Raw genomic sequence first — 26,464 nt, 5'->3', positions numbered from 1 at the left:
GACGGGGCAGTGAGAAGGAAGGAGACAAAGACAGGAAAAGGCACAGAGCAGGGATGGGGAGGCAAGAGATGGGCCTGGGGAACGAGTGAGAAGTGGGTGACAGAGCAAGGAACAGGGGACAGGGGATGGCCCAGGTGACAGAGAGGTAGCCCAGAAGAAGATTCAGGAGGGAGTTGAGCAACAGGCCCAGGGTCCAGCCAATCTCTGGGACCCCTGGAAGCTTCTGAGCCCTCCCGACCAATCAGCAGGTACCTGTTGACATTAGCAGCACAGCCTGCAGCAGAGCCACTTCCGTGTCATCCAGGTTAAAGGCAGAGAGTGACTTGCCCAGTTCAAAGATGGCGTCAGAGACTACGCCCAGGCCGCCATTCTTGAGCTGCTCCCGCTTGACAGCCATCTCCCCACTCAGCGTCAGGGTGTCGCTCTCAGGGTCGTAGCGGACAGCCGCCCGCAGGGACATGATCTCCATGCAGCACCCCTTCAGGAGGATGATCTGGTCTTCGCAAGGCAGCTGTGGAGCAGCAGGGCCACAGGAGCACTCAGCATACCCCTCCCCGCGTCTTTGAGTCTCCCCTAGAGTGTCCTCCGGGAGCCGTGAGACCCGCGAGGCCCCCACGGACTCTGAACGGCTGACCTTGTGTTGGGCCATGTGCATGCCCTATTCCATTTAAGCCTCACAATTATGCCTGTGAGGCCCAGCGCAGTGGCTCACGACTATAATGCCAGCACTTGGGAGGCCAAGGCGGGTGGATCACTTGAGGTCAGGAGTTCGAGACCAGCCTGGCCAACATACATGGTGAAACCCCATCTCTACTAAAAAGACAAAATTAGCTGGGCATGGTGGCACATGCCTGTAGTCCCAGCTACTCAGGAGGCTAAGGCAGGAGAATTGCTTGAACTCAGGAGGCGGAGGTTGCAGTGAGCCCAGATCGCGTCACTGCACTCCAGCCTCGGTGACAGAATGAGACTCCATCTCAAAAAAGAAAAAAAAATTATGCCTGTGAGTTAGCGCCCATCATTATCCCCAGCCCACTCCAGATGGGAACACTGAGGCACAGGGGATGGAGGTAACTTGCCCCAGGTCACATGGCTAGTAGGGCAGCCTGTCTCCAGCACTAGTGCTCTGGAAAATGAGAACTTTCAGGCTGCCTGGAGTTGGGTGGCCGTATAGACTTGAAGGATGAGGGGCTGTGGAGGGGAGCACTTGGAGCCGGCTGATTTCTTAGAGCAGCCAGACCTTGGCGTGTGTCTGTGTGCTGGGTGTGTATGTGTCTGTGTGTATCTGTGTATGTGTGTCTGTGTGCTGTGTGTGTGCTTGGAGGGTGTGTGTCTGTGTATGTATTTGTGTGTTTCTGTGCTAGGTGTATGTGTGTTTGCATATGTATCTGTGTGTCTGTATGCTATGTGTGTGTCTCCGTGTGTGTGTCTGTGTGCAGGGTGTGAATGTGTGTGCCTGTGTACTAGGTGTGTGTGTGTGTGCTGGGTGTGTGTATCTGTGTATGTGTCTGTGTGCTAGGCATGTGTGTCTGTGTGCTACGTGTATGCATCTGTGTGTGTGCCTGTATGCTATGTGTGTGTCTGTTTGTGTGTGTGTCTGTATGTATCTATGTGTGTGTCTGCTAGGTGTGTGTGTGTGTGCACCTGTGTGCTGGGTGTATCTGTGTGTGTGTGTGTGTGTGTCTGTGTGCTAGGTGTGTGTCTATGTATCTGTGTCTGTGTGCTAGGTGTATATGTCTGTGTGTGTGTGTGTGTCTATGGATCTGTGTGTCTGTGTGCTAGGTGTGTGTGTCTGTGTGTGTGCCTGTGTGCTGGGTGTGTGTCTGTATGTGTGTGTGTGTCTGTGTGCTAGGTGTATATGTTTGTGTGTGTCTCAATGTATCTGTGTGTTTGTGTGCTAGGTGTATGTCTGTGTGTGTGTCTGTGTGCTGGGTGTATGTGTATGTGTGTGTGTCTGTGTATGTATCTGTGTGCTAGGTGTGTGTGTGTGTGTGTGTGTCTGTGTATGTGTCTGCATGTGTGCCTGTCTGCTGGGTGTATGTGTATGCATATGTGTGTATGTGTGTGTGTCTGTGTATGCATCTGTGTGCTAGGTGTGTCTGTGTATGTGTCTGCATGTGTGCCTGTGTGCTGAGTGTATGCTGACCTACAGGAATTGCTCCTTGTCCAGAGAACCTCAGATGAGCCTGTACTGGGTGACCGGGGGAGCAGGTTTCCCTCCAACACAGCACTACATCTCTCCCCGCTTCTGCCACTTACCTCGGAGAACATGGGCAGTTTTTTGGCAAAGTCCACCACACGGGTGATGGCCGGGGTGATGATCTTAGTAAACTCGCTGAAGGCTTCCAGGTCTACCTTGTCTCCGTCCGGCATGGAGACAATGGGTGACTGGCCAATGTCATCGGGCTAGAGAGAAAGATGGGGGTCAGCTGGGGCCGCAGACCCCTTTCAGCCTCTCACTGAGGCTCCCTGCCCACCAGGGGGAGCTCCAAGGCAGCTTGGGGAAGAGGGGCCACCGGTGCCTGAGTCCCAGCCCCAAAGCTTTTCCTTCATCTTGAGCAGAGAATAGACCAGAACCAGAGCTCCAAGTCAGCTAATAATAATAACGGTAATAACAGTAGTAGCAGCTATAATGTCTGAATACTTAATATATGATCAGGCATCAGGCTACATGTTTTACATGTCTTATCTCATTTAATCCTGACCATAATCCTAAAAGGAATAATTATAATAATCACCATTTCACAGATGTGGAAACTGAGGCATGGGACAGCTAAATAATAAGGTTAAAGTCATATGACCAGCAAGTGGTAGGACCAGGGTTTGAACTTGGGCAGTCTGACTTGTGACTGTTACACATCTGCTTGGAATCAGAGCCTGTGCCCTTAACAGTGTGCACTGTCCACCCCCCGGCATGCTCCACCATGAACCAGGTGCTGGTTTTCTGCCTTCCTTCACCACGTATAGCCAACTGTCCATCTCCTCCCAAACTGACCATTTTTTTTTTGAGAGAGGGTCTTGCTCTGTTGCCTGGGCTGGAGTGCAGTGGTGTAATCATGGCTTACTGCAGCCTCGACCTCCCAGGCTTAGGGGATCCTCCTGCCTCAGTCTCCCGAGTAGCTGGGACCACAGGCACACACCCCCATGCCCAGCTAATTTTAAAATTATTCGTAGAGAGGCCGGGAGCAGTAGCTCACACCTGTAATCCCAGCACTTTGGGAGGCCAAGGCAGGCAGATCACCTGAGGTTGAGAGTTCAGACAAGCCTGACCAACATGGAGAAACACCGTCTTTACTAAAAATACAAAATTAGCCGGGCGTGGTGGCGCACGCCTGTAATCCCAGCTATTTGGGAAGCTGAGGCAGGAGAATCGCTTGAAGCCAGGAGGTAGAGGTTGCGGTGAGCCAAGATTGCACCACTGCACTCCAGCCTGGACAACAAGAGCGAAACTCCATCTAAAAAAAATTATTCGTAAAGGGTGGGCATGGTGGCTCACACCTTGTAATCACAGCACTTCGGGAGGCCGAGGCGGGTGGATCACTTGAGGTCAGGAGTTCAAGACCAGCCTGGCCAACATGGTGAAACCCTGTCTCTACTAAAAACACAAAAATTAGCCAGGCATGGTGGCCGGTGCCTGTAATCCCAGCTACTCAGGAGACTGAGGCGGGAGAATCGCTTGAACCCAGGAGGCGGAGGTTGCAGTGAGCCGAGATCTTGCCACTACACTCTAGCCTGGGTGAGAGTGAGACTCCGTATAAAAAAAAAAAAAAATTATTCATAGAGGTGGGATCTCTGTATGTCACCCAGACTGGTCTCAACCTCCTTGGCTCAAGCGATCCTACCACCTTGGTCTCACAAATTGCTGGGATTACAGGCATGAGCCACTGCACCTGGTCCCAAACTCATCATTTACTTAGCAACTAGCTTGACCAGGGCCTAACACAATGCCTGGCACCCAGCAGGTGCTCAAAAATACTATGACATAACTGTATCCTTACCCTCTCCTCCCAGTCACTATGGGCAGGAAAAAGAAGAAAGGTCACCCTCGCTCCCTGGAAATTCGATGAGGAAGGCAAGGCCCTGTCCTCATGGAGCTCCCAGTTGGATGGAGTAGACACAGTCCAGACAGCAAGGACACAAACACAAGTATATAAAATCTGGACAGCAAAAGTGTGAAGGGTATGTATTTTGGGTTGGATTACACTAAGAAGACTTCCTGGAGGAGGCAAGACTCCGAGCTCAGTCTCCTCTCCCTGCCACCTGGCTACTGCTCTCCCCATGCCTCCTTTCTCCTTACCAGGAATTTCCGCCTCTGTTTCCAATGGCTGCCCTGGGCATTGGTGCTGCGATGGGCCTCTGTGGCAATGTGGATCAGATCCCACTCTTCAGGAGTGGGCTCTGGTCGCTGCTGCAGTGATCGGATCATCTCCTCCTTCCGCCGCCGCTCCCGGTTCTGCTCAATCAGCTTACGCTTGGCCACCCGCTTCGAGTCATCTAGAACCACTGTGAACAGAGAGGCACAAGGTCCGATGCATGGCACTCTCCATCCCCTTTCCATAATGCTCCTGGAAACTACTCTTCCTAGAGTACAGGTTGGAGAAACCGAGGGCCATGGAGGCTAAATGACTTCCCAAATCACCTAGCAGTTGGGCAGCACAACCCGGATCATGATTAATCCCCGGGACCATGTCAACAACAGTTTGGGCTGATCCAGATGAATATCATGTTCTGGTCTAACAGATTATGGTGACAGTGGTTACTCGAAGATCCTGCCACCCAATCCCCAGCCAATGGAAGATGCCCTGTCTCATCTAGAAGTGGGGTGCCTTCGCTGGGAGTCAAGAACAGTGTGCTAGAGTGGGTGCCCAGGAGCTCTTTCTACCAAACAACTCCCTCTCTAAGGCCCTCGAGTGTTGTAAGGCAGGTAGGCACTGGGGCCCACACAGGGATCCTGTTTCCTTTTGCGCAGGAAGGAGGACAGCAGGGACCAAGACACTGAACATTCTGCCCTCAGCCTGACCCAGACTGGATTGCCACTCTGCCCTGTGGGCTCTGAGGGTACCCTGGAAGGAAGCTGCCCTCCCAGAACTCATCCCCACCCCAAGCCACCTGGCTCTATTCCCTCCCCCTGGGCCCCTTACAGTCCATGGCCATGCCCACGGCGATGCACTTCTTGAAGCGGCACAGCTGGCACTGATTGCGGGTGATCTTGTCAATGACACAGCAGCTGTCATATTTGCAGGAATAGGTGGGATGGAGGTTCTTCTGGATTGTGCGGCGAAAGAAGCCCTGGGGTTGGGGGAGATGGAGCGCTGTGATCATGACATGGCTTCCCCTTCCTGAACCAACCATGCAGTTTACTAGGGGTCAGGGGTGGAGAGCAAGGAAGGCAAGATCAGTGAGGGGACTTGGCATCCTCCTAACACCACGAGCCCAAGATTACTGGGCTCAAGGACCTAAGAAATATATGCCCTCAGCCCCCAGGCTGCTGAGGGGTTGGGGGTGCCTGGGTAGTGTTTGTGGCCGAGGTAGGAATGATGTCTAGAGCAGGCAGCTTTGAACCTGGGATAATGTGAGGCCTTAAGGAACAGCAGCTTTGGAAATCCAAGTCGCCGGGCGCAGTGGCTCACGCATGTAATCCCAACACTTTGGGAGGCCGAGGTGGGCAGATCAACCAAGGCCGGGAGTTCGAGACCAGCCTGACCAACATGAAGAAACCCTGTCTCTACTAAAAATTCAAAATTAGCCGAGCATGAGGCTGGGTGCAGTGGCTCACGCCTATAATCCCAGCACTTTGGGAGGCCGAGGCGGGTGGATCATGAGGTCAGGAGTTCAAGATCACCCTGGCCAACATGGTGAAACCCTGTCTCTACTAAAAGTATAAAAATTAGTCAGGCGTAGGCCGGGCGCAGTGGCTTATGCCTGTAATCCCAGCACTTTGGGAGGCTGAGGCGGGCGGATCACCAGGCCAGGAGATCAAGACCATCCTGGCTAATACGGTGAAACCCCATCTCCACTAAAAATACAAAAAAATTAGCCAGGCATGGTGGCGGGCGCTGTAGTCCCAGCTACTCGGGAGGCTGAGGCAGGAGAATGGTGTGAATCCGGGAGGTGGAGCTTGCCAGGAGCCAAGATCGCGCCACTGCACTCCAGCCTGGGTGACAGAGCAAGACTCCGTATCAAAAAAATAAAAAAAATAAAAAAAATAATTAGCCAGGCGTGGTGGTGGGTGCCTGTAATCCCAGCTACTCAGGAGGCTGAGGCAGAGAACTGCTTGAACCCAGGACACAGAGGTTGCAGTGAGCCAAGATTGCGCCACTGCATTCCAGCCTGGGCAACAGAACGAGACTCCGTCTCAAAAAAAAAAAAAAAAAAAGCATGCGGTACTATTGTGTAGCGGTTATCACGTCTGCTTTACATGCAGAGGGTCCTGGGTTCGAGCCCCAGTGGAACCATGGTGGGGTGCACCCCTTGGCCGGGCGCGGTGGCTCATGCCTGTAATCCCAGCACTTTGGGAGGCCCAGGCGGGCAGATTGCCTGAAGTTAGGAGTTCAAGACCAGCCTGGCCAACATGGTGAAACCCTATCTCTACTAAAAATACAAAAATTAGCTGGGCCTGCTCCTGTAATCCCAGCTACTCGGGAGGCTGAGGCAGGAGAATCGCTTGAACCCAGGAGGCGGAGCTTGCATTGCACTCCAGCCTGGGTGACAAGAGTGAGACTTCATCTCAAAAAAGAAAAAAAAAGAAAAAATTAGCCGGGCATGGTGGCACATGCTTGTAATCCCAGCTACTCGGGAGGCAGGAGAATTGCTTGAACCTGGGAAGCAGAGGTTGCGGTGAGCCAAGATTGTGCCATTGCACTCTAGTCTGGGCAACAAGAGAGAAACTCTGTCTCAAAAAAAAAAAAAAAAGGAAATCCAAGTAAAACCTCATTTTCCATTTTGCTAAATGACTTCAAAAACAACACTGACCCCAAAACCATTCTCATATATGTTGCCTGTTGTCCATGCATGTGGAATTCATAAAACAGGGGAGCCAAAAAAGTCAAGGAAAGGGACTGAGTATGAACTCTAGTAGGGGAAGAGAAACATTTCGATTCTCTACATTGGGATTCACCTTTATTTTATTTTTTTAATTTAATTTTTTTTTTCTTTTTAAGATGAAGTCTCACTCTGTCACCCAGGCTGGAGTGCAGTGGTGTGATCTCGGCTTACTGCAACCTCCACCTCCCAGGTAAAAGCGATTCTCCAGCCTCAGCCTCCTGAGTAGCTGGGACTACAGGTGCCCCCCACCACGCCCGGCTAATTTTTGTATTTTTATAGAGATGGGGTTTCACCATGTTGGCCAGGCTGGTCTCGAACTCCTGACCTCAGGTGATCTGCCCACCTCAGCCTCCCAAAGTGCTGGGATTACAGGCGTGAGCCACCACACCCAGCCTCACCTTTATTTTAAAGGAAACACCTCAAAACTCAAGATGATTGCAATAATATGAAGAATTAGTATTTTTTCATGTTTACAATGTGTCAGTCATTTAGTAAACATAAGCCTTGCTGGCCAGGTGCAACGACTCACACCTGTAATCCCAGCACTTTGGGAGGCCGAGGCAGGCAGATCACTTGAGGCCAGGAGTTCAAGATCAAGACCAGCCTGTCCAGCATAGCAAAACCCCATCTCTACTAAAAACACACAAATTGGCCAGGGGTTGTGGCGTGCACCTATAATCCCAGCTACTCTGGAGGCTGAGGTTGGAGGATTGCTTAGGATTGCTTGAGCCCAGGAGGTCAAGGCTGCAGTGAGCTATGATCACACCACTGCACTCCAACCTGGGTGACAGAGACCCCACTAAAAACAAAACAAAACAAAAACAAAAACCCAAAAGATAAGCCTTGTCTTTCATGGAACATCACAGTGAACTCTCCGGACAACCCTATGAGGTAGGAACTGTTACTGCCTCCACTTTGCAGACAAGGAAGCTGAAGCTTGGTGAGATGAAGCAATTTGCCCAAAGTCATGTGGCCGGTGGGCAGCAGAGTCAGAACTGGGCCTCAGGTATGGGACACCAACGTCTGAGCTCTCAGATTCCAGGGGGCATTACAATCCCAAAGGCAGCCGAGTGCGGTGGCTCACGCCTGTAATCCCAGCACTTTGGGAGGCTGAGGTGGGTGGATCACGAAGTCAGGAGTTCGAGACCAGCGTGGCCAACATCGTGAAACCTCGTCTCTACTAAAAATACAAAAAATTAGCTGGGTGTGGTGGTGGGCACCTGTAATCCCAGCTACTCAGGAGGCTGAGGCAGGACAAGTGCTTGAACCTGGGAGGCAGAGGTTGCAGTGAGCCAAGATCGTACCACTGCACTCCAGCCTGGGTGACAGAGTGAGACTCCGTCTTGAAAAAAAAAAAAAAAAAATCACCAAAGGCACCTACCAAAGATACAGATTCCTAGGCCTCACTCCAGAACTACAAAATCAAACTCTCCAAGGGTGGGGCCAAGGCATCTCTGTCTTTTCAGGGTGCTTCCCTGGGACTCAGATGTCCGTGAGAGTGAAAGATCCTTTCTCTATGCTACACTGTTTGTATTGCTTCCAGAAGGATTGTATTGCTTCTGCTAGGGAACTCTAAATCCCTCATGGTCTTGGTTTGGTTGACATCAAGAAAGAGAGAGAAACTTCAAGCCTTAAACTTTTTTCCTTTTTTTTTTTTTTAAGACAGGGTCTTGTTCTGTTGCCCAGGCTGGAGTGCAATGGCTTAATCACAGCTCACAGCAGCTTCGACCTCCCAGCATCAAGTGATCGTCCTACCTCAGCTGCCTGAGTAGCTGGGACCACAGGTGTGAGTGCACCACCATGCCTGGCTACTTTAAAAATTTTTTTTGTATGGACAGGGTCTCACTATGTTGCCCAGTCTGTTCTTAAACTCCTGGGCTCAAGCAATCCTCCCACCTTGGCCTCCTAAAGTGTTGGGATTACAGGCCTGAGCTACTAAACCTGGCCTTTAACATATAAATAATTCTGTTTCTTTTCTTTTTATTTTGAGACAGAGTATCGCTCTGTTACCCAGGCTGGAGTACAGTGACTTAATCTCCGCTCTCACTGTAACCTCCATCTCCCAGGTTCAAGAGATTCTCCTGCCTCAGCCTCCCAAGTAGCTGGGATTATAGGTGTACATCACTACGCCCAGCCAATTTTTGTATTTTTAGTAGAGACAGGCTTTTACCATGTTGGCCAGGCTGGTCTCAAATTCCTGACCTTACTCATTCATTCATTTGCTCATTCATAATCCCTCCTCTGTCACTCACAAGAAAATTGCCTAACTTCTCTGAGTCTCAGTTTCTTCATCTATAAAATGGGGATAATCATTTTATCTACCTTATAGCACTGTTGGGAGAATTAAATGAGATAGTTCACTTGAAGTGTTTAAAACAGTGCCACCGGGTGCGGTAACCTCAGGTTACCTTTGGACTCCCAAAGTGCTGGGATTTAAATAATTCTGTTTCTTGGAAGGCCTTGCATTTTTAGGAGGTGATCCTGGAAAGGCTATCCAGGCTGAAATGATCAAAGTGAAATCTAATTAGGCCTCTCAAGCACTTTGGGAGGCAGAGGCAGGCAGATCACCTGAGGTCAGGAGTTCGAGATCATCCTGGCTAACATGGCGAAACCCTATCTCTACTAAAAATACAAAAATTAGCCAGGTTTGGTGGCAGGTGCCTGTAATCCCAGCTACCCATGCTGAAGCAGGGAGAATTGCTTGAACCCGAGAGGTGGAGGTTGCAGTGAGCCAAGACTGCACCACTGCACTCCAGCCTGGGCAAGAGAGCGAGACTCCGTCTCAAAAAAAACAAAACAAAACAATTAGGTCTCCCAAAGTCTATGACCTTGTCATCCCCTCTGCCTGGAAGAACCTGCTGTCCTCTTCTCCTCTGTGCTCCCAGCTCCCACTACACCCCTAGTACTGGCTCTCGCTCTTTCAGGTGCATTGGAAACACTCTGGGATTCTGTTAAAAGGAAGATTCCTGGGCTCCACAAAAGGGCTCTGAGTGAGCAGGGTTAAGATGAAGCCTGGGCAGGCTGGGCGCAGTGGCTCACGCCTGTAACCCCAGCACTTTGGGAGGCCAAGGTGGGCAGATCACGAGGTCAAGAGATCGAGACCATCCTGGCCAACTTGGTGAAACCCCGTCTCTATTAAAAACATAAAAGTTAGCTGGGCGTGGTGGTGGGTGCCTGTAGTCCCAGCTACTCAGGAGGCTGAGGCAGGAGAATTGCTTGAACCCGGGAGGCGGAGGTTGCAGTGAGCCGAGATCACACCATTGCACTCCAACCTGGGCAACAGAGCGAGATGCCGCCTCAAAAAAAAAAAAAAAAAAAAAAAGATGAAGGCTGGGAATCTGCATTTTAACTAGTAGGACAGGTGGTCCATGAACCACATTTTGAATAACACTGATGTTTGTTTCAAGTTGTGTCTTTCTCTCTGACAGGCTGTGAGCAGCTTGAGGGCAGAGTACGTACTACACTCTCACACCTAATAATACACTGAATGAATGGGTGATGGCTGGCATTTATCAAATGCTTCTTATGCGCATGGCACTATTTTATTTTTTATATTTTATTATTTTATTTTGAGACAGAATCTTGCTCTGTCATCCAGGCTGGAGTGCAGTGGCGCCACCACCGTTCAATGCAGCCCTGACCTTCTGGGTTCAAGCAGTCTCCCACCTCAGCCTCCTGAGTAGCTGGGACCACAGGCATGTGGCAGCACACCCAGCTAATTTCTTTAATTTTGTAGAGACAGGGTCTCACTGTGTTAGCCAGGCTGGTCTCAAACTCCTGGGATCAAGGGATGCTCCCGCCTTGGCCTCCCTCCCAAAGGGCTGGGATTTTAGGCATGAGCCACAGCACCCAATGGCACTGTTTTAAACACTTCAAGTGAATTATCTCCAACATATTTAATTCTCCCAACAATGCTATAAGGTAGAGAGAATGATTATCCTCATTTTATAGATGAAGAAACTGAAACTAAGGCTCGAAGAAGTTAGGCAATTTTCCTGTGAGTGGCAGAGGAGGAGTTATGAATGAGCAAATGAATGAATAAGAGAAGCGAAGAGAAAGTAACCAGGCAGGTACGCCTGTAATCCCAGCACTTTAGGAGGCCGAGACGGGCAGATCACCTGAGATCAGGAGTTCGAGACCAGCCTGGCCACACAGTGAAACCCCGTCTCTACTAAAAATACAAAAAAATTAGCTGGGTGTGGAGGTGCATGCCTGTAATCCCAGCTACTCGGGAGGCTGAGGTAGGGGAATCACTTGAACCTGAAGGCGGAGGTCGCAGTGAGCCAAGATCGCGTCACTGCACTCCAGCCTGGGGGACAAGAGTGAGACTCCGTCTCAAAGAAAAAAAAAAAAAGTGATGACCTAACAGGTGGGCTTTAGGTGACATAGGGAGTAATATGGGGGCTCAGGTGGCAGGGGAGGGGCAGGAGGTAGCTTCCATACCTTGCAGCCCTCACAAGTGATACAGCGGTAGTGATAACCAGTTGCCTTGTCCCCACACACGACACACTGCTCGTCTTTGTCCAGGTAACTAGGGATATACCCTGGGAGGAAGGAAAGGATGGAGGAAGGTAGGCATGGCTTGGAGTCCCAGCAGAGAGGCTCTCACACTTTTCCCCATCCCTCAACTTTTTGTTTCTGGCCCCTCTCCTAGCCCAGCCTCCCTGGTAGAATCCTAGAGAGACACGAGGTGAACCTGTCCATCTCTGCCCTAAGAGTATGAAGAATCTCAGTTCTTCTGACTGTCCATTCAGGGCTCTCTTCTTGATCTATCTACAAGGCAGAGGATGGTGGAGAGGGAAAAATAAATGTCAGCTGCTCACTGGGGATAATACAGCCCCTCAGTCCTTCAGCACAGGCCCTGATTCTGGTGGGGCCTCAGACGAGGGTATTAGGGGAAGAGGGAAGAGGCCTTCATGACCTAATCCACCCATAAAAGCTGGGCACATCCCACATCACCTTTCTCACCCCCAGACAAGTCCATCCCAAGCCCTCTAGGAGGCTCCCCGCAGGGAACACAGGAACTACTGTTCCACGTCCAGGTCCAGAGGAGCCCTGGCTGGGTTTGGTGGGGTTGGGGACGTGGAGAAGGGGCAGGCACAGCCAGCCTCACCTGACATGCTGGTTTTCAGGGAACATTGGCCGTTCTTTCTTTTTCGCTTTCCATCTGGTGACCTGGCACTGGATGGAGGCAAAGTGGGCAGAATCACAGAGCAGTCTTCGGGCAGCCCCTTTCTCATCCGAGAGGCTTATACAATCCCCCAAGGCCTGATTCTTTCCATTTTGTGTCCTCATTCTACCTCCCACCCCCCAGGGTCAGCTGACAATGCTTAAAAGGGTCCAGTTATCTGGAAGTTGCAGGAGAGAGAGATAAGGGGCTTGGCTGTGGCACAAGCATATTCTAGAGCCCCAACACACACACATTCACCCGCCAGAAGACCTGAAGCACCCATAATCCGCAGGACATCCTCATCTTTCAGTACATGACAAATACGCTGGAAGAATTCTTAAGATATGCTTAAAGCTATGTAACCTTTAGAACACACACATACATATGCAACATAACACTGGCACAGATGAATAACCATGCAGCCTTCACTATAAACCCATGGATGGTGAGTATGCACCACGGCTGACATATCTGTGAAATTTTCAGGGCATTCTTAAATGTGCTATACAACCTCTAGGATGTGCCCATGTGTTACACAACACTCTGCACAGGCACCTCATAAAACCACCCTCATCCCCCCAGTGTGCACGTGTTGCTTGAGCTCCAGGTCATACACACGTGCTAAATAACCCACAGCAACAGGAAACACTACACCCTCCGCACAGCCTCCATTTAACAGAGCAGCAAACTGAGACCCTACTTGTGCCTGGTGACACCATGAGCTGGAGTCAGAGCCGGGACTGAGCCCCTCTGTGCAACGTATTATTAGCAACCCTCAGCCACTGCACATATATGTTGCCAGGCTCTCCACATACATGTTACATAACCTCAGTGCACACAGGTTACATAAGTCCTCTACATGCATGCAAGGATTGTATAACCTCCCGCACCCACCCTGCGTGTGGCATGTTGCAGGCCCCTTCCTCCTGGAGCGGGATGCAGCTCCCAACACACTGACACAGTGACCTTGGCCAGGGTCACAGTCACAGACAACCCTATGCTCCACGCCCCCTGGGGATTACTCCTGTCTACTTCCTACGAGGCTGAAGGTCAGGTCTCCCTCACGCCTTCCAGAGGGTTGGATGCAGGGGAACTCAGGCCACCTAGGCCCCCAGTTGAGCTAGCGGCTTCAGCAGTTACCACCAGACGCACAGCCTCTGGGTGTAGTCCTAGAGACAGCCACAAGGTGGCGCATAGACATGGGGGAGGGGAAGGTGATGGGGGAGGGGCTGCAGTCAGGGGACTGGGAACTGGCATTCCTGCCTTTCTCCAAACGTTAGGGGCAGACTCTTCCAGACCCACAGAAGCCTAAGCTGGGAGACTCAGGGGCTGCAAGTGACAGCCACACAGCGACAGGCCAGATCGTCCTCAGAGTCCTTCCTGGGGTGAGGCTTTGGGGGAGGGGAGCTACCCCATGCCCTGCCCAGCTGTGAGTTCCATCTACTTCCTCTACCCTCCAGGGACCCAGTTGTGGGCCTTAGGGCTTTGCCTGGCCAGGCCTCTGGCTTCCTGGCTCGGGATCTGATCTCCTAGGCAACAGTCAGCCACACTGCTCCCCGGAGCACCCCCACCCCCACCCTCTCCCTGGCCATAGGCACAGGCTGTACCCAGCTCCCAGGGCACTGTGCCAACTGGGACAAAGCTCTGTGCCACTTGGAGCTGATGGAAAAGGCAGAGACCCTCTGGGCTCCTCAAGGGCAATGCAGATCATAGGTAACCATCCCTTGGTGTATGTGCAGGGCTGACACCTCACCCACGTGGAAGCAAAACCATCATGGTTGGCGTGCACTTTCTGGGAGTAGCCCCATCGCAGTGCCCGCCCTTGACCATGAACAAGGAAGAGCGTGTGGGGCTCCCAATAGATTCCGAATATAAGCGTGGGCTATGACCAACAGTTACTGGTGCACGTGCCCTGAAATGTCGTATTACGTGAACCGCAGCTTGTGGACAACACACTTGTGGTCAGATAGTAAATGGGCTGGTAGGGAGAGGAAGAAAATGGCAAGGCTGTTTGGATCCCACATGCTCAAGGTGAGGGCAGCAATGGTGGAGGGGACGTCGGGGGCATCTGAGACTGCCCAGCAATGTCTAGGGAAGGGCCCCTTATGTGCTCCCTGTAATTACTCTGCTCTGTATCACTCCCCGCTTCAAAATGAGCATCTCTCAATCCAAGTGCCTGTCACATGTGAACATGACCTCATCTGCCAGACAAAGGCAGGCAGAAGGCTTGCCGGCCTCACGTCCATCCCACAGAGGTGCTTAAAGGCGGTGCCTAAAGGAGAGCTCAGCCAGGTGCCCATGCGTGCTGCTTAGGAGTTGGCATGACCTAGTTGCTGAACCCATTACCTGTTCTCCTCTGGGTCTGACCCACACTCCACCTTGCTTGGCTTCTGTTCCATTCACTTCAATTCCATCCAGGATGCCCTCCAGCACGCCAAGAGACTGGGGTGGGCACACTGGCCCCCCCGGCACGCCCACAGGCCACCCACCCCCTGCCACCCAGGCCCTAGGGCACAGCACCCATGATACCCGCCTCAGTACTTGGCCTTTCACACCATGCCCTGAGCCCCAAGGGGGGCGGGCGGTGGGAGGGGCCAGGGAGTGGCAGGTGGGAGGGCTGGGGGCAAGCTGGGTTTGTGGGTCCCGGGCTGTGTGCTGGGGGAGTAGCTCCAGAGTCTTGTCCTGTCCAGAGATCCCTGTGAAGAGAAGAGAGAGGCAGGGGTAAGAAGGTGTCACGGTAGGAAGGTGGGTAGGATCCCTTTGGTGGCAACACTTGGGGCTTTGGGGTCCCATAGCAAGACAGCAGGGGGCAGGAAGGGCAGGCATAGAGAGGGGACCAGGATAATCCCTTAGATCACAGGTACAGCAGGCGAGATTGGAGATCCACCTCCTAAGCCCCAGACATGGGAAGGAATGGAGGGAGAGAATGAGATCATTCATGTACTAAGTAATATGTCTTCATATTCAGACAAATGCCTGGCCCTTAATGAGCATCTATTAAACACTAGCTATTGTTACCACCCCTCTAGAAAAGCTTTCCTGAAACTCATCTGTATTACAGGGGCAAGAGGGGACCAGCGACAAGCAGTTTTCAGCATAGGCAGGGGGGTATCTGTGAAGGAAGGGTGGGACATAGAGCGGCACGCAGTGAGCGTGAATGCCCATCTTTGTGCCTTAATAGAGAGAGATGTTGAAAGCTGTGGGGAACTGACCTCCCATGCTGCTGGCCAAGTTATGATCCCCAACTCTGGCCCCTCAGGGACTCCAGAGCTTCCCACTCAAGGTCTCGAATCCCACTTCCCAGGCAGAGGACCAGACTTCTCAGTTGGTTTAGCTGAGCTGCTATCGACCAGGATGGCAAGGGGGAAAGGAAAGGAAACTAACACACGTTAACTGGAGAGAGAATCTGTACCCTCCAAAGTGTGCAGGAGAACTTCACAGATGAGGAAACTGAGTCTCAGAAAGCTTGGTCATTCACTCAAGTTCACACAGCTAGTAAGCAGGTGGCTGTGGGATAAGCCTCACAGCCTGGCCCTAATGCTAGCCTTGTTCTGCTACCTGGAGTCCAGGGCAGTGCCAAGCCGGGCCCACCATTCCTACGGCATTGCACCTCTGACCCTGGGCTGCAGACCTATGGCTTACTGTCTGTGTGCACACAGGCAGGTGTGGCGGGTAGGAGGGGGACAAAGGGTACAGCTCCCCGACATACGACCTCAACCTCTGTCACGTGGCTGCTGCATAGGAGACCTCACCCCTAGGCCCCCTGGCCCCACCCCCAGGAGCTGATAAGGAGCCAGGATGGGGAGAGAGAGGGAGATAAGTCAGGGGATTGGGCAGGGCCAGCAGCAGGACGGGGCCTCTGCACCCAGGCAAGCTGGTAGTGTGGAGAGCATGGGCATTGCACAGCAAAGTGGCCCGTTCTGCCTCTGACACCCACCCCAGACCAGGACTGGGCACCGGGGGCTGGACAGGAGACTGGGGTGGGGGGGCGTGAGCAGGGAGCCTTAGCCCAGGGAGTCATCAAGAAAGTAGGTCAAGTTTTTCTTGGCTTGTGGAGAAATTCCTGTTATAAATTTATAATGGCGTAGCCAGCCCTAAGGGGTGGAGGTTGGGGAGGAGAAGGAGTGGGTGGGGAAGCCCAGGGGCTGGGCACTGGGGCCTAATGCTCTCAGCCAGACAGTGAGGGGCAGGGGGCAAGGGCCGCTACGGGGGTTGGGCTGGACAATAGAGGATGATCTTCTGACTCCACGTCCAGCGAGGCTGCCTGCATATGTCTGTCTGTCTGTGTCTGAATGTCTCTCTCTCCGGGTCTGGGTGTCTCCGTCTGCCCCCTAGGCTGTGCCTCGGTGCTTGGCACACCCTGGCTGTGGTGCTGCCCCCGCCTGTCTCCTGCCCGCCTGGCACACTGCCACCACTTGTTTACAGAAGCTGGAAAAATCCACTCGCCAGCCGGAGGCCCAAGCACCCCCGGGAAGGGGAGGAGGCAGGCACAGGAGTGGGCATGCTGAGAGAGGGGCAGCCCCGGGGAGCAGGCCCTGGGGGCAGCCGAGGAGGACCAGTGTGTGCAGGAATGAGCATTGGCTGCTGTGGGCCGGGCCAGGCAGGGAACACCAGTGGCAGCCACATGGCATGGGCAACTCCTGCCCCAGGCCAGGGCTCCTGAGGGCCCCCTCCCCCAGGCCCCTGCCACTTACCAGTTGCTACATTGCAGACCTGGGGCAGTGCCAACCTAAGCCACCATGTTTATTTCCCCATCCCTCTCTCCTGCCCAGCCTTAACTCCAAATGTGTCTGGGTACTGCCAAGGGCCTGCACGTGCCCACTGGGGGGAGGGGCAGGCTCGCTCTCTGCCCCACCCCTCTGTTGAACTGAATGGTGCCCTGGTGCTGGGCAGTGCAGCCCAGGCTACAGTCAGCCCCTGGTAGTGGGCAGAGGAGCAAGGTGCTGCCCTTGCTGCCGAGGGCACCCTCACACTGGGTACCCAGAAAGAGGCTGGAACCCCTGGGGACTCCTTGGCATCTCTCCAGGGACACACTTGGGCCTTTGGGGTGATACAGAGGCGAGGCAGAGTGCCCAGCATGTGGGGAGACACACACCAGGTGAGCCTGTGTTAGCCACGGGCAGAAAAAGGTCAGCGGGTAAGGGGCATGGGGCAGGGGTACCCACCCTGAAGGGCAGCCTCTCTCCCCTCCTCCAGAGTCCAGCTTAACTCCCCAAACTCCTTCCCGGCACCTCCTCTGCAGAGGTGAGGGAGGCCCCGCTCCAAGGAGGCCGAGAGGGCGGAGCTATGGGGTTCTGTGCCCAGGCTGGACAGCAGGACAGCAAGACCCACCTGTCGGCTGGCCTGGCCACCCACTCCCTCCTTGTGAGATAAGAGCTGCTGGGTGGCAGTGTAGGCAAAGTGCCCGCGGAGGGGGAAGCATTTCATTAAGCTTAAGTACTTCTGCCATGGGGGGACAGGGACACGGGGCCAATGCGGCATCCACGGGCTCCCCGCCAGGTTCCCACTGCCGAGCCGTCCCACTCTGCAGTCCTGTGGATCTGAGGACACCCCCAAAGGACTCCTGGGGCTGCCAGAGGGGAGTTTCTGTCCCCAGGATCTAACCCCCAATACTACCCGCATTAACCCTCCTGCGTATCTGCTCTGGGCTTTGGCCCCACCTTTCTGGGGCCCCTGAACTTTGTCCTTAGTGCTCTGAAGAAAGCCCAGCCCTCCTTGCCAGCCACAGGGACGCGTACATGAGGGGCGGCTGAGAAAAGGGTAGAAAGATGGGAGGAGGGGTAAAAAGGCTGGTGGGGGAAAGAGGGAAGAAGGGAGGAGGGGGAAGAACAAAGAAATGGGACAGGGCTGGGGTAGAGCTAGGGGTGACAAGGCAGTAGAGGGAGAGGAAGAAAGGGGAGCCAGAGATGGGGGATGGGGAGAAGGGGTGAGGTAGAAAGGAGGACAGATAAAGGGAGGAGAGACACATGAAGGAGGGGAGACAAAGAGAGAAAGGTAACAAAGAAAGATGGGTGGGGGGGCTTCGTACCCTGTCTAAGTCCCACCCCATGCAGGCTGGGGGGAGGGGGGCGTAGGAATGGTTTCCACGGTGACAGCTGGTTCTTGGTGGCCTGGCATGTGGGCTATTAATAGTTCTGTGGGTAGGTTCACACCTCCCTCTCCCCTTCCCCTCTGCCTGCTGCTAGGGTGGGGGGAGATCCCTCCCCCACCACCCACTCCTCATCACCCAGCCTCCCACCATGGGAGCCAGGAAGGGCGATGCTGAGGGGCCGGGGCGGCCGCCGTGGCCCAGACACATAAATGGGCATGCATGGGCACAGGCGTCTGTGGGCAGCACTGCCCCCCATGCCAACACAGGCACCACAGGCAGCCACCCACACCAAGGGCCCCTGGGACTCTGTGGTGGTGGCAGTGCTGCAGCAGTGACACGTGCCCCCACGCTGAGGGGCAGAGGCCTCTCTAGGACCAGGACTCCCTCTCCTTTCCCATACCCCCTGTTCTATTCTCAGGTATGGATTGAGCAGGGCTGCCCCACCCAACTCTCTGTTATCCTAGTGCCAGGAAGGAGAGGAGGAGTGAAGGCGGGAAGGAAGGTACTATTTGGCAGGTGTGATGTGGCAGAGGAGTACACACAGAGTCAGGGCCCCAGCCTGGCAGGCATAGGGGAGACGGGAGGAGGGGAGGTGGCACCCCTTGGTGAGCTCTCACTGGGCCCCCAGGAGACAGGTTCTGGAGCTGGGGGGCAGTGACTCATCACCTAGCCACTGTGGGACCTTAGAGGCTAGAGAATGGGAGATGGGGTGGGGATCCTCATAAGGGGGAGATTGGTTACTTAAACAAAGGATCCTCCCCACCCCGCCCCAAAAGAATATAACAGGAAACCCCCCCTGCAGGTCAGAGACAGAAAGACATAAACAGCAGCCTTGACTTGGGCCAAATGCCCAGTATTAACATCAAAGACTGTGCTTCCCACCCGGCTCCCCCCATAGCCTCACCCACCTGCTGCTCTCCTCTCCCTCCTCCTGCCCGGGCCAGCTCCAGCCAGGCATCAAGGTGGGTGCCCAGGTCTGGAGGTCTCCTCCCAGGTCACATCCATCCCCCATGACCACTGGTGGGTGGTCATGCCCACACCCATGCTGGAGAACTCAGCCCCTCCTTATCAGCCCACAGAACTTCATGCCCCCCTGCCCAATTCCCCTCAGGAATGGAGGCAGGAGATCCAAGTAGCCAAGAAAGCAGAAGCAGGAGCACCCCCAAGCTGGGCACGGCACATTCTCCCCACCCTCCCCCAGCAGCCAGCGGGTAATTGGAGCTGGGAGCTGGGGCAGCTGAATGCTGGAGGCATGAATGTCACGGGGCCAAGGCACTTGCTGCAGATGGCACCATGGGCACAAGGTTTGGGGTCCTCCCTCCTCACTCCCTCATCTAAGGCAGTAGAAGAAGTTGCCTGCAAGCCTTGAGGAGCATGGCCCAGGAGGGGAGGGAATGGTGGAGGGGGAAAGAAAGGCAGGGATGTTCTCCCAGGCACCCCAGAGGCTGGAGCTAGCCCCTAACCAAGCAGAACTGGCAGAGGCAGAGAGAGAGAGACAGAGACAGAGACAGAGAGACAGGGAGAGAAAGGGAGGAGGGAGGGAATAGGAAGGAGGGAGGAAGGGGGACGGAAGAGAAAGATTGAGTGTGTGTGTGTGAGAGAGAGAGAGGGAGGGAGAGAAGGAGGGAGGGGGGAGGGGGAGAGAGAGGGAGAGGGAAGAGGAAGGGAGGGAGGGAGAGAGAGAGGGAGGGAGAGAGGGAGAGGGAGGGAGAGAGCGCGCGCGTGAATGCAGCTGAGTCTCCGGCACACACACGGACACGTGCAGACACACACACTCACCCCGCATGCGCAGAACCACAGGGCTCTGGGTACCGTTCCAGGAGATATTCAGAGCCCTCCCCAGCCCACACATGCACAAAAACACTCTCACATGGATGCGTGCACAACACACCCACTCACTGATGTGTACAAAAATGCCGAAAGACACCAAAGCCTCGGTTCCCCTGTTTCCCCACCCCCATGCCTGGTAAAAGAGAAAAAGAAACAGGCAGCTGGGGCTCTGGGAGCCAAGAGCCGATCTCTTCCTTAGAAGAGGAAGAGAGGAGGAGGAGGAGGTGGGCCAGGGGCTTGGTCCAATCATTCTGCTCTTGGCCACTGCTGAGAGGCATGGCTGTGGCTTTGGTACCAACCTTTAATGCCCACCCCCAAAACAGGGAAGCAAGGATAGTATTTCCTGGGCACCAGTACCACCCATCTTGCTTCCCTTGTCTACCCAGCAAACTTCTGACCCTCCCTCTGGACCACCTCACGCAATGGCATACCGGAGTGAGGTCCCTATGACCCCAGCTTTGGCCTGCCAAGTGACACCAAGGTGGAACCACATGTGCCCCTACCACACACCAGCCCCAGATACTTCAGTGAGAGACTGAGAACTGTCTCTGGTTCCAGGCAGCATGTGTATGCCCCACCCTGGCATGTGCCAGGCCCTGAGAAAAAAGGAGAATCCACAGGCATTGCTCACCATGCCAGGATGCAACATGGATTGAACACAGGGGTCATCCCACCTTGTGTTATTTGCCCTCAACCTGAGTGAGACAGGAACCATTGTCTCCAGATAATGAAAACCCAGGCCCAAAGTCATACAACTAGTGAATGTCAAAAGCCAGGCCTCCCAACTCCCAGCTAGTGATCTTCCCACCATGGTCACGCTTGCCTCCCTCCCCAAGAGACACAACAGTTCTCCAAAGTCCCCTAGACACCTTTGCAGCCATGAGAACTACAGTTGGGTTTTTTGTTATGTTTTGTTTTTTGTTTGTTTTGAGAGGATGTGTGTGTGTGGGGGGGGTCTCACTCTGTTGTTCAGGCTAGAGTGCAGTGGCACAATCACAGCTCACCGCAGCCTCGACCTTCCAGGCTTAAGCGATCCTCCGGCCTCAGCCTCCCAAGTAGCTGGTAACACAGGTATGCGCCACCATGCCTGGCTAATTTTTTAAAGTTGTTTTTAGAGATGGGGTCTCACTATGTTGACCAGGCTGATAATGAACTACTGGCCTCAAGTGATCCTCCCGCCTTGGCCTCCCAAAATATTGAGATTACAGGCGTGAGCCACTGCACCCAGCCGAGAACTAGAGTTGAGACTGGTTCCCACTCCAAAGGCTTCCCGTCACCCCTACAGGGTATCCTCCCATTGTCCTTGCTTCACCTTGAGGGGCAGGGCTAAATAAAAGGGGTTTGGAGAGGGGATCCTGATCACCAGACTCACAAAGGGAAAGAGGCAACCCAGGAGAGATGCTGGATCTCAAAGTGCTGTGCCCACCACACTGGTCCTTACTCAGTGCCTCAGTTTCTCTCTGCCACCACCTTTCACACTAAGTACCACTCCATGGAGGGCAGGGGAATCTGGTGCCTATCAGCCAGGGGTGGGTCCTGGTTGACCAATGCTGCGCTCCCAGGAGGGAGGAAGGGCACTGCCTCCTCTTTGAGCCCACACATAAGAAAGAGAGGGGACGGCTTTCCTTGTTCTCTCTCTCCCACCCCCAGAGCTCAGACTCTGAACAGAGATGCAGTGATGCCCAAAGATTTATGCAGGTGCCCCTAGCTGGTGGGGTGTGTCCCAGGCTTAGGGGCCAAGGGCTCCTTGTAAGCTGAAGGGCGAGGGTCAAAGGAGGGTGGGGCAGAGGGGGCCTGCCTTGGGCTCTTTCCCATACACTCATTCCAGGTTGCAAAAATTTGTCTGGGAGGAAAAGATTACATGACGGTGAGAAGGCTGGAAATTGGAGACCCACTGCCCCAGGCCCCAGTCTCATTGATGTCTAGGAGATCCAATTCTCCACCAAGCTTCTCTAAGAAATCTGGGAGACCCCAGGCCCACAGCTTCCTTCACCCATCACAACAGCTCACATATATAGTTATGAACTAGGCACTTTTAAAAACGTTTTTCCTCAAAAAAGCTAAATGAGGTAGATATGATCATCCCCAATTTACAGATGAGGCAACGGGGAAGTTAAATCGCTTGCTCAAAGTCAAACATCTAGCGAGTGACAGAGCTGGGATTCAGACCCAGGCAGTCCAGGTCAATCATGACCGCCATGATCATCATCTTCATCCCTGTTCTTGGCTGTGATGGCATATCACCTGCTTGACAGATAATGCCTTGTTCTTTTTTTTCTTTTTCTTTTTCCTTTCTTTTTTTTTTTTTTTTTTTTTTTGAGACGGAGTCTCACTCTGTCACCTAGGCTGGAGTGCGGTGGTACAATCTCAGCTCACTGCAACCTCCACCTCCTGGGTTCAAGCGATTTTCCTGCCTCAGCCTCCTGAGTAGCTGGGATTACAGGACCCCGCCACCACACCCAGCTAAGTTTTGTATTTTTAGTAGAGATGAGGTTTCACCATCTTGGTCAGGCTGGTCTTGAACTCCCGACCTCAGGTGATCCACCTGCCTCAGCCTCCCAGTGTGCTGGGATTACAGGCGTGAGCCACTGTGCCCTGCCCAATGCCTTGTTCTTTCATCCAGCTATGTGTTCCCTGAGACCAAGCCTCAGTCTTTCCCCTCTGTAGCTGCCCTGTGGGTTCTCTGCCAAGTGCCTCCACCTCCAAATAGGCCAAGGCTAGAGGGGAGCATGGCGAGAAGTGCTTGGTGCCCCCGGGCTCAAGGTCTCCTGCCCGAGTTCCCCCTCCTCAAATTCCCTCTCTGGAAGAGGTACCCCTTCTAGGCTGGAACTTGCACTCACGGGTGGGAGGGCCTCGCTTAGTATACACTTAGTCTGGGCAGCTGTGCCCTCAGAACCAGGCCCTGAGGCTGGGCAAAAAGGACACAGCTGTTGGGCATCTCTGAGGTGGGCCTCAGCTGCCAGGGGTGTGGAGAAAGGCCATTGTGAGCCCTGCAGTGGACCCAACTCAGCAGGGTCCTGCCAGCTCCCACCACTGCCCATGGGGGCGGTTCTTTCCCAGCTTGGGCCAGTGTAGGGGGGAGCCTCTTCACTGGCTTAAGAGCTGCTAGCTGGCTGCAGCCTGCACCCTGAGGGTGCCCACAGAACTGGTGTCTCCAGACATGCAGGCCCGAGGGGTCAGCATGGGCAGTGGCTGACCTCCCCCCCTTCCCCCATTCCCAGCCCCTAAAACTTGCTGGCCACAGCTGCAGCACTAAGGAAGCGCAGGAAGTCCTGAGCAGCCAGCTGAGCCCCCCGCCCCCCACCCCAACCTCAAGCTGACCCCAGAGGCTGCGCAGGGGGGGCAGAGGGGCGGAGCTTGGGTATTAACAACTGGAAAAGTATGAAGAACATTGCTGCCAGTCCCCAGCTCTGAGACAAGGACAGGGGTAGATCAGGGGTAGCGACAGGGTGAGAGACAGTTACAGACTGGTAGAGAAACAAGGAGAGAGAGAGGGAGAATCAGACACTGCAAGACAGAGCAACAGAGAGACAGAGTTAGAGAGAAATTCCAAGTCAAAAGTACACATCACTCTGTACTAGACACTCGCCAGCCGATGGCCTCTTAAGGAAAGCTTCCAAGTTTGGACAGGAGGGTCCAGGTGGGAAAAAGGGCCAGACTCAAGGTGGGGCACAGGAACTCAGCTGGAGGTGACTGACTGTTCCCAGGAAAGACCCAGGCAAATGACTCAGAGCAGGGGCAGTTAGACAGCCCTGAGCTTTCAGGGTAGGGAGGAGAGCAGCTCTCCCCTTCCCCAACAGTCAAGAGAATCCCAGCTTCTAGAAGTCACTGGACACTGCTTTGAGCCCATGACTCGGCCCTCTGGAACCCCCCTGAACCCACTGTCTTTGCTCTTGTTTCTCTGTCCCTCTAAAAGAAAGAAAGAAAAAAAAAAAAAACAGCCCATTCCCGCACAGTGGCTGAGCCTAGAGGAAAAAGGGGAGGAGGAAGCTGAAGGGGAAAAATCTGTGATTGTGTGCATCTAAGTGTGTGCTTGGCTGCACAGGCTGCAGTTGTGTGCATCTGGGGTTGTGTGGACACGACTGTTGGTGTGGATCTGCAACTGTGGGGACCTGGGCCTTGTGAACTCGTTCTGTACCTAAGTTCAGGGGACCATGTGCAAATGAGTGCACCTGTGTCTGCAGGTTCCACAGTCAATCAACTAACAAGTATTTACAAAGCAGCCCTTGTGCTAGGCTCTGGGTGGAATCCAGAGCTCTTTAAGTGATTCTCCCAGGTCTCCAAGAGCTCACTGTCTAGTAGGGTGGTATCTCAAGCGATAGAGACCAAGAACATGACATTGGGAATGCATGCTTTACACCATTACGCAGGAACGCCTTTTCATACAGCCAAATTTAATATTCTTGGGAGCAAGGGTTTTGTTGCCTACAGAACCTCAGAGCTCCACAGTAAGAGTCCAGGAAAATACTTGTTGCTAAGTTGTGTATACATGTGTTGATGTGTAACTGTGTTTGCATCTGACTGAGTGACAGGGACTGTCACGGCAAGCAATGATGTCTGTGTGACTGGGCTCATGCAAGCACGTGTGTGCCTGTGAGTGACAGGGTCTTTTGTAATTGTGCTGCTGTGTGCAATTGCTCTGTGTGCATGCATGCATGTGACAGTGACTTTTTATGTGTGGGTGACAGCAACTCCTCCTTGCCCCAGTGTGTGACAGCATCTACGTGTGACCCTGTGCGTGGGTATGTGCATGGATCGGTCCCCATGCTCTTGGTCTCCCATGGGTATATCCCACCCCTCAGAGCTCCACGGTGCAGCAGCCTGCCTCTTCCCTTGTCCCCATGTGGGTGTGTCCAGTAGCTCCTGTCCTTGAGTCTGCCTGGGTGTCCCTGGGTGTGCATGTGGCTCTCTGTGTGGACATATCTCTGTGTCTGCGTGTCACTTTTGCTTCCCCCCTCATTTTGGACAACAGCCCCCTTCATCCCCTCCCCCTCCTGGAGCCAAAGCCAGCACTGAGGGGCAGGCTCCCACCTCACTGGCTTTCCTTCTGTGTCCCCCACCCCCACCCCTGGAACGGTGGTTCTTTCAATTGCCCCTGTCATCCCCCCAGGCCTTTCTTTCACGCTGGACAAGGGAGGGCCCCAGATGGAGAAGGGGCACCAGAGACACGCTGCAAGGGGAGGGAAACAAGGTGGGGTACACACACACAGGTCCATTTCTCCCTCTCCTCCCCAGCCAGCAACTCTCCCAATCATCTAGGCACCACCAAGTACACCCCTTCCACACACACATTCCCCCCCAACAACCGCGTTTTTGCAATTAGGAGTGTTGCAACCAGACAGCCATGCTCAACCGGGAGGCGGGTGAAGTGGGGGGGAACTTCCCTCTCCCCGGACCCGTGCAAGCCCACCCGCGCCACCGCACTCATACTGCCCTCCGCAGCTGGAGGCAGCTTTGCAAAGGCCACTCGGGCCTCAGAGGCTAGGGGTGGGGGCTGGGGGGGGGGCAGGCCTCCGGCGCACCGTAAACAAACCGCGGCGCGGCGGGCGGGGGAGCTCCGGCGGCCGGCAACGGGGCCCGGCCCGGGAATGCGCAGCAGACTGGCCGGACAGAGGCCGGGCGGGCCCTCCAGGGGGAGGCTCGGACGCCATCTCCGCCTGCGAACCCCGGGGCCCACCGACCTCCTAGCAACACCTCCCTTCCCCAGGGCGTCAGTTGCAAGCTCCCGGGCTCGTGACAGGGTCACTGGGGCACCGGGAAAGGCTGAGGCTGGCAGCGGGCACCCCCTGGGCGCCCCTAGCCCGCCTGGGAGCTGGCCACGGAGCCCCGCGGCTTTGCATAATCAATCGCGAGGCATTTGCATATTAATGCCCCCTCGCTCCCTCCTCCTTACCTCGGCGTGGCGCGCAGGACTGGGCTGGGCAGCGACGCGGGGGTCTCAGCGCCCCGTGCTGGGGGCGTCCATGGGGGGCCGGTGGGGCCCGGGCCGCCCGCCTCCTGCGCCCGGGTGTGAGTGCGAGTGAGCGCGGGGGGGGGCGGGGGGCGAGTGTGGCGGCCCCGCGGCTCCTCCGGCAGAGGCGGCGGCCGCTCTGGCTCCTCCCTCCCCCGCCCCGCTCCGGCTGGGGCTCGGGCTCGGCGCGCCCGGCCGGCTCGCGGCTGCTCCCTGCAGGCCGCCTCGCCGCCGCCCGCCCCCGCCCCCCGCCCCCTGCCGCGCCCCGGGACCCCCGCCAGAGGCCCGGCCGCCCCTCGGCCGCCTCTGCCCCGCCCCGCTCGGACTCGCCCTCCCCAGCCCGGGCGGCTCCCGCAGGAGTGGGTACTTGGTGACATATTTT

General features: G+C 54.6%; 1 protein-coding gene and 1 non-coding gene across 2 annotated transcripts in view; one reads left to right on the top strand and one right to left on the bottom strand.

The window, feature by feature from the left end:
* Positions 1–26,239, bottom strand: part of THRA (thyroid hormone receptor alpha) — a 30,119-nt gene extending 3,880 nt beyond the window's left edge. Inside the window, exons 1-8 of the mRNA XM_024234932.3 lie at positions 26,026–26,239; positions 14,558–14,907; positions 12,155–12,222; positions 11,485–11,585; positions 5,139–5,286; positions 4,295–4,500; positions 2,257–2,403; positions 253–511 (exon numbers count right to left, since the gene is read on the bottom strand). Coding sequence (XP_024090700.1) covers positions 253–511; positions 2,257–2,403; positions 4,295–4,500; positions 5,139–5,286; positions 11,485–11,585; positions 12,155–12,222; positions 14,558–14,610 — 982 coding nt within the window. The 5' untranslated portion in view covers positions 14,611–14,907; positions 26,026–26,239. The remainder of the gene's footprint in view (positions 1–252; positions 512–2,256; positions 2,404–4,294; positions 4,501–5,138; positions 5,287–11,484; positions 11,586–12,154; positions 12,223–14,557; positions 14,908–26,025) is intronic.
* Positions 6,380–6,452, top strand: TRNAV-UAC (transfer RNA valine (anticodon UAC)). The gene has a single exon. It is a non-coding gene; the product is annotated as a tRNA-Val (tRNA).
* Positions 26,240–26,464: the final 225 nt, after the last annotated feature.

Source organism: Pongo abelii, chromosome 19, assembly GCF_028885655.2.
Source record: "Pongo abelii isolate AG06213 chromosome 19, NHGRI_mPonAbe1-v2.0_pri, whole genome shotgun sequence".
Taxonomy (NCBI): domain Eukaryota; kingdom Metazoa; phylum Chordata; class Mammalia; order Primates; family Hominidae; genus Pongo; species Pongo abelii.
Note: the sequence above shows the minus strand (reverse complement) of the source record. Positions and strands in the feature narration are given on the sequence as shown.